Raw genomic sequence first — 13,594 nt, 5'->3', positions numbered from 1 at the left:
GCTAAAACGAAAGGTTTTTGAGCTATGAACCATGGCCACGGTGTGTTGAACCATGGTCATTGAGTTGTGAATCTCCGTGTATCACATGTAAGGTATACTGTACCTTGTTTTCATCCATATACTGCTTGTGTTCGAAATTATAGTTCAGAATCGTTTAAATTATTCCGATGCATACACATGTCTGAGACATTGAAAATATCTTTATCAGTCAATACATGAACACATAACATTTACTATCTGAGGAAGCAAGGGTTTTTTACTAAAGTGGTTGGACTCCCGAAACTAAGCATGTTATTAATTCATGTATGGTAGTATTCTTAAGTAGCATACTCTTATCTTCATTCGATTTGTCAAGCTGCTTATTTTTAGAATATATATCTATAACTCTTAGGGTGTGTGTGTGAATGAACAGTTCCATGCTGAATATAAAGGCGTGGAAGACTATTGTGTTTGTCCGTCTTACTGGTCCCAAAGGTAGGTGTTGTGGTTTTATTCATCATCAATGTTTATGCATAATTGAAAACTTAATACATTATTGGTTAGTTTAGGTCCATGAAATAGTGAGGTTACATCATTTAACAAATTAGTGTCCCTTCAACCTAATGGTTTACTTTACATTTGTATAACAGTCTACAGACGAATTGAAATTCCTAATTCCTTGCATGCTGCAATGTGCATATAACGGAGTACGACTCTTTGACCCAGTTGTGGTGCCCATACAATATTCCCATGCACCTACAACAATTTAGTCAGTTTCAATATTAGGTTCGAACAATAACCCTAATGAGTCATATTCACAAAAGCAACTTTGTTATGAGTGGAGGTTTAGCAGCCCGGTTGTTTGAATTCTTTTCATCTATTCATCCCCTTTTTGTCAGTTTGTTGAGTTTGCTGTCCTTTGCCCACAGTTTGGTTGTCTGTGGCTATTGCATGTTTATCCTTGTAGGCATGATGCTATTTCCAAGTGTGTGTCTCGTGAGTCTGCTGAGTTCGTCCTTGGCTGCACCCTTCAGTCGTAGCACAGGCGAAGAACTGCTGGCGGCCCTTGGGACTGGGGTCAGCACAGGACTTGGAGGGGCACTCCATGCTGGGGCCGAGACTGCCGCCAACCTTGCTGTCCACGGTAGGATTAATATTGGTATATGTTACAAAGCAACTATTACATAAGACGTAATCCCATGAAAAGCATAGGACCCGTGAAGATTCCGGGGTAGAATAGGTCTTCAGCAACCCATACTTGCCGTAAAAGGCGACTATGCTTGTGGTAAGAGCCGACTAACGTGATTGGGTGGTCAGGCTCGCTGACTTGGTTGATACATGTCATCGATCCCAATTGCGTGGATCGATGCTGATGATGTCGATCACTGGATTGACTGGTCCAGACTAGATTATTTTACAGACCATCGTCATATAGCTGGAATATTGCTGAGTGCGGCGTTAAACAACAAACAAACAAAACAAACATTAAAAGCATACAGTTATGTAACAAAATATAACGTGAATTCATATTTGATTCTGAAGAAATAGTGTTCAATGCACAATGCGTTACCTGGCTAAATATGTGTTATCGACGGAGTGGGTCGTGTTTAAATTACCACTTGTGTGCCACGACTATTTCCAGGCAGCCATGATAAAGCACTGACACATTCGTGTACCATTTTATGTATTCATTAGAGGTCACATCACTCTTGTCAAATGCTCTTACAAGTATCCTGGGCAAACGCGACATCATAAGTCTGCAACCATTGGAACAAGACCTGAAGACATCTATAGCAACTGCCATCACAACGGAAATTGAAGGTACATTTCGCTAGCCGCCATGGCCTCCAAAATAGACTATATTCTATTCTATTTGCATTGGTGCAATATTTTACACTGGTTACACTTATCCTACTGGAGTAAGCAATGACTTAAAGAAGCTTAAGAGCCCTATGCTATGAACCTGGAACAAAAACTGATGTGGGTAAAATGTGTGCCCATAACTAAAGAAATCAATCTATTTCTGTTGGTGGTAATTATTGTGGAGGAATTCGGGTATTACATATAGCGATGAAATACAGTGACAATATATTGTAATATTCCTCCAGATCCCCGTCATCCCTTGTTTACTGATGATTGTGAATAAGTATTAAATGTCAAAACTAGTCAAAAGTAACCTGAAATAATTACAGTTTCTTGAAGTAATAATAAAAGCTTCATGCGTTTGCCAACAGAAAAAAAACTACCCTATTTTTTGCCTTGAAAAATCTGGAACGGGAAACTTGAAAGTATTCTCAAAGCGTAAACACATCAGTTGTGCACTTGTGGTCTGTATAAAAACAAAGCATATGGGATATGGTCCAGAACACACAAAAATACGCACATCTGAACATACATAAGTTGACCTGTTGACTTAAAACGCAAAACAAATCCAGAAAAATCCGGTATAAAAAACAAAAGACAAATTAAAGTGTTTTCAACTTAACTGGTCCTGTGTTTTCTGGGGAGATGTTTAAAGAGCCTAACGCGCATTTTGAGAGAATTAATTATAAATGCAAAGGTCAGCTTTAGTTCAAAATCTAAAATATTGCAAAAGAGAGTCAGATGAACTCAAAAATCGCAAATAAGGACATTCCGAACAAACTCTGAATAACCAATGGCAGCAGATCAGTACGTTCCTGGTGTGTATACGGAGTTTCACGAAGAAATATATAATGGTATCAGATTTTCATCCTGGAGACGGATTTTGTATCCCTATGCTTATTAGATCCTTTAGAAGTTCAACTTGTTGTAAACGTTAAGAAAAGGTGAAAAAGTAAAAATATCCGAAACAGCCAAAGAGACTTACATGTACTACTGTTTACTCAACCACATGAGCCATCTCATTAAGTTCATTAAGATTTCCAAATTTGAACCACCACAGTTATGTAGATTCTCCTTGTGCCGAGCCTTAATATGGTAAGAATTGCACTGAGAGCAGCATAAAACCAAACCCCAGTCGCCAATGCAGTCCCCGGCACGGGCATACCAATGGATTTCTATACATACAAATGGATGATGTGTATAAAGCAATTCTTTCATATAAATTTGCACGTTTCTTTTGACATACACAGCGAAAGATACCTTATCTGTATGCTTCAGTCAGTACTGCCCCTTTTGATATTTCCAAAACAGGACTGAGCAACATTCTTGGAAAGAGTGATTTAGAGACCGATATTGTCAGCAGTCTTCAACAACTATTGGAAAGCACCATAACGAGTGAGTTGCTTGAGTGTATTGACGGTGTTTAAGGCAAATAGCTTAAACATTACCAGTGATAAGCTCAAATTGATTTGGTACATTTGTAAATGTTTTAGTTGTGTGATTGATAAGATTTGCGTTTACACTACAACTGTGAACATGTTGTTGGCTTACCTAACATGTCATGTATCTGGAGATATGTCTTGTTACAGAGGGAGTTGAAACATTTTTGTCAGACCTCAAGGTTAAGAGAAGTAAGATGGGAGATGAGCTCCTTGCTGCTCTGACTCCAGAAATATCGCAGGCTGCAGCAACCATCGCCGCCTCAGCACTCACTCCTCTCACAACAGGTTGCCTTTATTTTGACTTACTACTGTTTTCAATGCTCAATTGACGAGGCACCGTCATATAACTTGGAAAGATGGTGAAATCGCAAATGCCAAACAAAAACCCTGGTTACATTCACATTCTCAAAGAGACACTAAGAAAGAGGCACATATGCCACAAACAGGGTAATAGTTATGATTCCAGGCACTTTGTGCAGTTCTCAAGAATAAGTTCAATATTTTAAACATCTGTCTGTTTTTCATTTCAGCACTGAGCAGCGGACTTTCTTCACTGACCAGTGGAGCAGTGAGTGGTATCACACACGTCCTGTCATCTATTTTCGGCTGAAAAGAATATAGTTTCTTGTGTGTATTACAAATAGTAAACATGCGAGTCACAAGTCTCTGTAGTTCATTTTATTTTATTTTACGATCACACATTACGTCATATGAAAGGTGTAATATGAAACATGTAAATAATAGAAGTTCCGTGACAACAAACCTATATGCATATTACATTATGAAAGGACATACCATGGTTTAATATCCAAATATGCCACACAACAATAAATTATACGCATCACATAAAAATAAGCAGCACAAATTATTAACCTATTGATCAACGCAATTTGCAACTGTCAAATGCTACAGCAAATTGCTGTCCATGCACACGTCATAAAACAAACCCATGTTTGAGCAACAGTGTGTTCGTTGTTGTTGGCGTGAATGCATCCAAAATCGACGATCATGTTGCTGCTGGGGAATGTGGTGCAACTGTAAAATTGAACATGCTGAAGTACATCAAGTGTATTGGGCTGAGTATTGAAGACCATAAGCACAGTTAAGATGCCGCATGCCAGTCTACATACTTTCCATGGCAAACCATTATAGGTATCACTCTTGCAGCCTTTAAAGAAAGGCTCTTGTTATGATCTAGAAGCTCCGCACTTTGTCACACATAATCCATGTGTAGAACCTGAAATAGTATCTCACTTCTCAGAAGGTTTAGATAATGTTAATGTTATCACTTTTAAAAAGAATTCTACATCACACAGTATTATGCTTGATTCTGATAGGTCAAAATAAATTTAAAAGCAGGTATCTAATTCCATATGGTGCCTCAAAATGAACAAGCCTTTTCACAGAAATAAACTTTGCGTATGAATGCGTAATATAATATATATTTCCAATGAAGTTCCCAAAAGAGAGCTGAGATTGTTTTACCTGAATATGTTAACCAAGAAATCTGTAGGTAAAAGAATTTAGCGTGAAACAACCAACAAATGGCATTCAATTTGGCATTTAAAAATGAACAAGGTTAAAAATCAATACAAATTACCACACAGCAATTACAATGGCAGTACACAATAGAGTGGTAGTACAATATTCAAAGGCAGTATAAAATGTGAAAGCAGTGGAAATGATAATGACAAGAATAATAATCACCTTGCCGCAAAAGTTGTCAATCTTCCGAGGTAGGCCTAGGCTAAACACCAGGGTGAAAATTGATCTTCACACGAGGCTGGTCCTTATGTAATGTGAGCTGAAATGTAAGATGAACTAACCACTTCCACAGTGTTTGGCCAGTCCAGTGTCACGGGGAACATCACAGAATATTCCACGTTTCTGTAACGCTTGACATACATCCATGTTATTCTGAAAGTTTACAGATAATTCGAGTATCTAAATATAACTTCCTCACCACTGCTTACGTTAAATAGTACTACATTCCTGACAACTATTCATTGTCCAAATACAATTCAATGAACTTCTACTGAATCTCAACAGAAACAATGTAATACATTGTTAAATAATAAATTACACTGCCATATACCGTAATAAAAGAGCATCTTTTACAAAACCATTTGTTGCAAAAGCTCAGTGTGCAGTGATGTTTCAAATTGACAGAAAACTGGTCAACTTGACATGCTTGTACTCACAACTACTTGAGGAATGCACTTTTCAATTACTACGATTGTGGATGATGCACATAAATAGCATAAATTTGGATTTAAACTGACGAAGAAACATTACCAAACTGAAATTTGTTCATGTTGGATCCAAATCCCGAATAGTGTTAAAAAATTATTGAGAATCACCCAAATACAACTAAAACAAGAGTTTGCCACTAACGCGGCTATATCCCCCGCCCTAGTTGCAGAATTTATGAAATAATTAAATCCAAACAAACCCTAACCTTTTTTAACTGAGGTGGAACTTGTCATGGAAATTGTAAAAAAAAAGAGTTTGGAACCTAAGTCCATCTTGTTGCCATGGAAACGTAAAAAATAAAAATTTCTAAATTTTCTAAAGAGCAAAAGGCACCAGTTCAGCATGTACTTGACAGACCTGCAAAGTTTCATGAAAAAATATTGAACGGTTTCTGAGTTATGCTCCGGAAACAAAACGTGACGGACGGACGGACGGACGGAGCCCGTTTCTATATAGCCCGTTTCCAACTTTGTTGGGCGGGGGATAATAATTTGCGGAGAAATGCACGTGCAACAGTACTCTGATCAAACCAACTTTGGCATGTTGGCATGTTGTGCAGCCATAATTTTACTTCAATCTACAGAGATTCCAGCTTTTCCAAGAGGATAGAATAATTTTTTGTTCACAAATGACGAGGAGAACGTTATTGCATTCAAGAGATCGAACCATTTGGAGCTGGCAGCATATGTAGACCTTTCAATGCGGCATCATTACTCTTGCAATGTGGCATCTGCACCCAAGTCAGGAGAGATCTGTTGATTTTGAAAGGAAACATCACTGGACAGCGTTACATTGACCAATCCCTCTATCCTGATGTACTTCAGTACTGGCAACAGAATCCCCGAACCCTGTTTCAACAAGATGACACATACAACACCTTACCGTTGCCAGCACACTGACCATATTTATCACCTATAGAACACTTGTGGGATCACCTTGACTATCAAATTAGAGAACAAATAGGGCGCCCATATGACAAAGATCAGTTTAGCACAGGTCCTTTTGAGAACAATGGCGTTGAGTCTCATTTCTTGTGATCAGACATATCACATCTTCTTATTGTTTAGTTGGGTTGTGCAATGATTCCCCTAGTGAGCATACACAATACTGACATTGTGAAGGATTAAAGGGAGTTTCATGTGCTGATTTCAGTCTTGAGCCAACAAATGAACCAAGGACCCCATCCTCCAAGACTGTGGACATCATACCATCATTTTTGTTCTCATTCATGGCATAAATGTTAATGATATATAATTCATGTGTTTTGACAACATAAGTATCTTCCTTGACATTGCTCCTTGTTCCTAAAAACAATATTTCTTTCTTGTTCGTCTGTTATAGTTTTCCAAGTTGGTGTAAATGATGCTTAATGGGCATTTCACATCACAGTCAAAAACTGTTTCAGTCATATCACAGCAGGACAAGTGGAGTCAATAACATTGTCCAAGGATACGACACAGTAACTTGCATGATATGGCCTCTTGAAATGGAAGATGTGAAATGATTTTTAATAAATAAAGTGTCACAGGCAATACTGTCTGTCATACTTATGATTATGACTTTGTTCACGAACTCCCCTTTATCTTTGACGAGGATGGCCATATTGCGGTTGACATTTTTTTTATTGAGGCTGATATATTTTACACGAAGTTATGAGTTTCTTTTGAATCCCACCTCCAACATCGAAATCAAATGATCCACCCCTTAGTTGAGTCCCAACATTCCAAACAGTTCAACATATGCAAGAACATGCGATGAAAATTAAAACATATCAATGGAAGGTTACTAGGTGTCTATGATGTAATTTGTTACTATTATTTTGAACCACTTAAATAAATAATTAGTCTTGAACGTGAGTACTATTTGTTAGTTTTCTCTCTTTGGAACGTGCTAAGATAGCTGAAATTCAAAGACACAACAGTATCATTGTTAAAGCACTCCTGTCAGGAGATAGACCTATTTTGTTTTGAAACTTGTGGTAGTCTATGTGTATGTTATAAACCTCTTATTTATACACTTGAAAGCTTGTTAAGTGCTCGGCTCAGCTCCAAATAAAAGATGATTTATTACCTAATCATCAACCTGCTTAGAGAATAGTATTCATATTTCACAACATAATGAACCATTTGAACTAACTACTTACTACACATAAACCACGGACGAGGTAGGATAAGGTCCTTCGCCTATGAAAGCTGCATTATCCAATAATTGTCCAAAACCATGAGATTATCAATTTATGGTGTTATTTCGTCAGTTGGTCTGAAATATACTATGAGAAAAAAAGTAGCCAAACTTATCAGTTATGGAGTATGCAGGTATTGTCAAGAACAAGGTGAACCTGAAAGACCAAGTTATACTGCACAAACCAAGCGAACATTTATTCACGTTTTGCCAGACATGTTTCTGATCTGTTGATGTAGCACCTACGTACCGACAATGATTTGATCTTGAAGAAAGCATTGCAAACCACTGTGGTACGAAGACAGGTATATACCAAGTCACCGTGCTTGACCACCAACCACCGACCAGCTAAATTTGTGACTGTGATATATGAGTTCCGTCGCTAGGTAAATATTTTGGTCAAGTGACTCTCATCATGTGAGGCATGAGGGGCACTGAATTGGTGATTGTCGGGAGTGTTGGCGATGTCATAAGAAAAACGACACCAGTGATAACGTCGAGCAAGTGTCATGCCTGCATTAGTGAGTATGGTGTTACCACCGCTTTTAGAAATATTCAAGCAATGCCACAGCGGGGGACACCAGAAATGGGCTTCACACATTGTACCCATGTCGGGAATCGAACCGGGTCTTCGGAGTGACGAAGGAACGCTTTAACCACAAGGCTACCCGACCGCCCCGCAATAAGTAGTAAATGTCAGGAGATGCAGTCACATAAAAAATGGGTCATCCAAACTTAAGAAATTATAACCGGAAAAGTCATCGATGTTTAGATACCTTGAAAAAAAAGTTACTGCTACTGCTGTGATTGTGAAGAGACTATTTCAGACGAAGATGATGGATATGACAAATGACACTGGTGCTAACTGAATAACAGTCGTATGATTACACAAGGCTATGAAATAATACAGAAAACACAGTTGTATGACAGTAATACAATCACTCAATTATTACCATATAGTTAGTTATGATTACACTCAGTATATTTCATATCATACCCGGTTTTTCCTTTGCTCATAGTAACACTAGTTTTAATAAATCTCTGCTCTCAACACATTCTATGTGTCATACTTCACTTGAGGTCAGATCTAATTTTTAAATTGTCTGTAGCGCCAGTAAAATATTGCTCTAATGACCCTACGTTTTACTGTATAAAAGACTGGGATGATGCGCTGGTGAAATAGGATGTTCAACCAGGACATACTCAAGGCAAAAATGGGCAACAGGCTACAAATGAAATTTCACGCTCTGAAAATACATCATCTGATATCTCAGTGGTGGCGCTAAATACATAATTCCAAATACAGCAAGAATATCTTTACAACAACTTGAAAGCACTACTATGATTTTTACACCCATACAAAATAACGTAAAACTTTACAACAATGAACGCGTCGGCATTTCATAACTTAATTCCAATAAAATGAACATTCACCCGAAAATATACACTGACAAATACTTAACTACTGTTTAAAATTTGGAGAAAGAACATGCTCGATTTTACCTTAAAAGTTGTGAAATGTAGCCATCAAGGGCATGGGCTGCTGTTGTATTGCTCGGTATAAAGGGAAAGTTGACTTTTGAAAGTGAGGTCATCACCCTTGTCATACAGTCTTTTGAAGAGGTTTTTGTTTGCAGTGCGGAATAGTAAAAAAAATCAAATGTTTTGAGGGTATTCAAAAATTCAAGCAAATCCTTGAGAATTCCACTTGTCTCAAATACTTTATACAAATTTAAAGAAAGTCTTCCCATGATTGTATTATGGTTAATCTTGAGACAGGGATTTTCTGGGCCCAGCAACATATCACTCTTTACAAGTTTGGAATTCAGTTCAAAAGAAGAATGGACATGTATCCTGTGTTAGAGTAAAGTCAAACGTTTATAGCGCTGATCCATGGTTTTGGGACATTTCCACCTGGTCTCACATGTGGCATTCTTTGAATTTGCTCTTATACAAGGTTCCTTGTTCGAGCAGTTAATGTAGTTAGTGATACTTACATATAATGGTTGTGATATTCGACTCCTTGTCAGTGGGAACAATTAGAAATGTTTCATGTAGGTCAGCCAGACTTTGGCTGACAGCTGAATGGAATGTGTATAACACAAGGAACAGAACACCCTTGCTTGGCAGAAACTTGTTATCAAAGATTCAGAGACTGGTTTTCCACAGGAAGGAAGTCCTTTGAAAAACTAAAACAACTATTTATCGTTGTTTGATGATAGTCTTGGAACAGTGAAACTTCACCTGTCTCTGAAACAAGTACGATCTACATTCTACAAGCCAATGCCGGTGCCTTATGCGACAAGATGACAGAGGAACTAGTTAGATTAAGACGAAGGGGGTCATGGAAATATGTGACCATAAACACTCACAATGGTCTCTATCGATATACAAGATTGCCTTTTGGAATATCTTCAGCCCCAGCATTGCTCCAAAATGTCATGGATCAGGTGTTCCAAAGACTCCCATTAATTGGATTTTGTATTGATGACCTGTATGTCACCAGACAAAAGTCTTGATGACAACATACTCTCAACTAATCTAGACAAGGTGTTGAAATCAAGTGGAAACACTACCTGGTGTACCTTCCAGCAACTGTCTGTTTAGTAATTGGGTTGCCTTGTTGATAGTCAAGGCATTCGCCCAACAAAATCCAAGATGGAAGCGATTTAGGATGCACAACGATCCACCTATTTAACAGAAGTCATTTTCGGTTGTGTTAACTAATACTGGAAGTTCATTCCTAATATGTACTTTACCACATACAACATTGAAGGCCTAGTTTCTGGCAAGAGTAAAAACACCTAACAATGTGTGTATCAGAAAGCGAGATTGCCACAGAGCTACTGTATTACAGGAAGAAAGAAAACATGACCCCTGAGGACGGCTATAAGGAGTGGGTGTGATTGTACCATTCCAGTTCATATATACAATCTTGGAAAGTCTACATGGAAAAGTCAAGATGATGTAATCTCTTGCTATGTTGCATGCATGGTGGCCTAACTTGGATATGGACACAGAAGTCATTGTCAGGAATTCTAGAGCAGTGTACAACCTGCACCACAAACGACCAGACAAAACCCTTTGGTATGGCCTGTATGCCCCCATGAGCGAATTCATAGTGACTGCTAACTCCCATGTGAAATGGCAATCTTAGTTCTTTTATGTGTGCTTCCTTTTTGTAGTAAATAATTTTCGTTTTTCAGGTTTGCCAACTGAGAAATGTTTGTTTAAGGCAAAGCACACGGTGTACACCGAAGTTAAAGTACTGTCGGAAATGCTAGAAAACTGCTTTTCTGGCTTCATTTAATAAATACGAGTCATAGGACTATAAAAAGAGCATATATCAAAAAACCCGAAAATTGGCCTAATCTTGCCTGTTCTAAGTGACACTGTGATTACCCTTAAAATGAACTTTTACAGGTTAAATGATAATCAACTTAGAAAATATTCGTGTGTTGTCATGCATGTATGAAATGGCCTATAACCTGAGGTAATTACCTAACACCTGTCCCGAGGTGATGACCTCTCACCGTCCCGAGCATTCTCACAGGTGCAAATGTCACCGAGGTGGGGGTTGGTCTCAAAATATTGATGTTATTGTACTTAATTGGCATGTGCGTTGATGGGGTAGCAATTTAGGATATGTACTGCATTGTATTTGCTTGGAAACATGATGGAATAGTTAAGAGCTATGAAACGGGATGAATATTGGAAGATAGTGGTTTTGGAATCCAGAAGTATACTAGCCACATAAAAAAAACTGTGCACGGAGAAAATATAGATATAAGGGCACACCGTCCATAAATGAAATATAGGTTTGAACACAGCAATTATCGGAGACATTCAAACGCTCATGCACGTGCAATGCGATATGACGTCATTGATGGGGGGCCTATGGACGTGCAATGTGTTACTGCACGTGCATCCTGTGCAGCTGTAAACAGCATGTGCAACTCAAAAGTCGCTGTCACTTTGGAAAGCATGATCTGTGGTCATTCAAAAATTCAAAACTTCTCAGGCGCAGACACAAGCATATCACAAGCAAATCATGCCAAGATTGACAGCTGCACAGCGTTGTTATAGTGGTCGTATTATTCCAAATGGTTCACAAAATTTAAGTTGAAACATAATATTTCAATAACTAAAGTCGTTTACGTTAGGTTGTACTATTCTAAACATACAAATAATACAGTGTGTTTTGGCGAAAGGCTTATGAAAGTTGCAACGGGTAAAGGAGTCCACAGAGTACAATAAAAACTTGCCGCTGGACATTTAAACAATGCTCCTCTCACAGTGTCTACAGTTAATCCGTAGCGTGTCATATCAATACAATGCGCCAGTGACCAGGATGCGCAATACTCAGGACGATAGATCAAGTCAATCGTCAGCGCCGCCGGCTTATTCAGATAATCCGCTTTGTTTTAATAAACACGGTAGACATTAGTTGGGTAACTTTATGAGAAAATTGTCTAAACAAGGAACAACACACAAAAACACAATGTCACCTTTATTGTAAAAACAATAAAGCATTATTTCAAATCTTAACCACTCAGAGTGCGCACATAATATATTTGTTCAAAATAACGATTCATTCGCTGAAAGAATAAATGTGAAAGTAACTGAAATTGCATTTGTTAATTACAATATTCTAGTTTATCTATTATTCCTGAAATTGGGTTGTTGCAATTGCATATCATTTAAATAAGTTAATAATCTTTCAGGTAATTCAGGAAGAAAGGTTTTTTTGTGTAACAGTCTTTGTGTAACATTGTGAACAAAAGTAGCATTATATTTCATAACTCTCCTTGCTAATTAAGCATCGTAAGTCAGCATTATTCATTGTAAATTCCATGTACACTTAGTGTGTAATGTTTATATGCAAATATACTCATTTTAGAGTTCTGCATAAAAATAACATATTGTACCTTTATATTACGGTAATGACGGTAATACACCGACAGTGTTACCGTATTGTATATATAGTAAGGTCCACATTATGGTGACATATACAATTCAGCTGACAGAGTTAAAATTGAATATAAAGACGCTGTACCGTGTAAGCTTGTGTGTCCTTTATGAAATAAATCCTGGTATGGTTTTAAATATTAAGTACAAGTCATCTTTCATTAGGAATTTCCATATTCTATTTTAAGGTATTTGAGTCACGTGAACCTCCCTTGTTCAGCGTCATGAAGCCATTGGAATGATCCAAACGGGAATGAGGCAACAACAGGTGGCAACACATTTCCAATGCCATCGTAACACGATGTCGGCATTGGTGAGGCGTTATCAGAACACAAATGACGTTGCCGACCACCCACGTTCAGGACGTCCCCGAGTAACGACGCGAAGACAGGACAGATGGATTCGAGTTACACATCTCCGACACAGGTTCCAAACGGCAGTAACGACGTCACAGACAATTCCTGGACTGCGCCGTATCCATCCCAACACTGTCAGGAATCGTTTACGTCAGTACGGGATTCGACCACGACGCCCTGCCATACGTCCCATCCTGACACACCGTCATCGAGTCAACCGTCTAAGATGGTGTCGAAATCATGTTCGCCAACCTCGAATATGGTGGAGAAATGTTGTCTTTACAGATGAATCGAGGTTCAACATTTCCCACAGTGACGGGCGCCAACGTGTCTACCGGCGTTTGGGAGAACGTTATGCACGCAACTGTATTGTGGAGAGGAATCGTTTTGGAGGTGGATCTGTGATGATTTGGGGTGGGATAACAGCACGGCACCGAACCCCTTTGGTGGTTGTTCAGGGCAATCTCACCGGTGTTGGCTACAGAGATCAGATTCTGAGGCCTGTGGTCATTCCTTTCCTGCAACGTCATGGCCCGGGATTGACATTTCAAC

At 38.5% G+C, this 13,594-nt stretch overlaps 1 protein-coding gene across 1 annotated transcript; it reads left to right on the top strand.

The window, feature by feature from the left end:
- Nucleotides 1-369: 369 nt before the first annotated feature.
- On the top strand, nt 370-3,946 carry LOC124151454. The gene is made up of 6 exons (XM_046523935.2): nt 370-474; nt 947-1,123; nt 1,675-1,800; nt 3,154-3,237; nt 3,432-3,569; nt 3,815-3,946. Exons 1-6 carry the CDS (start codon nt 405-407, stop codon nt 3,892-3,894), a joined length of 675 nt encoding a protein of 224 aa, XP_046379891.1. The 5' UTR covers nt 370-404; the 3' UTR covers nt 3,895-3,946.
- The last annotated feature ends 9,648 nt before the right edge of the window (nt 3,947-13,594 follow it).

This window comes from Haliotis rufescens, unplaced genomic scaffold (assembly GCF_023055435.1).
Source record: "Haliotis rufescens isolate VD_foot unplaced genomic scaffold, xgHalRufe1.0.p SCAF_9, whole genome shotgun sequence".
Taxonomy (NCBI): Eukaryota; Metazoa; Mollusca; class Gastropoda; order Lepetellida; family Haliotidae; genus Haliotis; species Haliotis rufescens.
This window is presented reverse-complemented; position numbering and strand designations above follow the sequence as displayed.

Bases quoted from the DNA above. Each gene is read 5' to 3' on its own strand.
- LOC124151454 (XM_046523935.2), top strand. From the start codon at position 405: ATGAACAGTTCCATGCTGAATATAAAGGCGTGGAAGACTATTGTGTTT. The intron at 1,801-3,153 runs GTACATTTCGCT...TTTCCAAAACAG, and splicing joins CATCACAACGGAAATTGAAG to GACTGAGCAACATTCTTGGA. The intron at 3,570-3,814 runs GTTGCCTTTATT...TTTTCATTTCAG, and splicing joins ACTCACTCCTCTCACAACAG to CACTGAGCAGCGGACTTTCT.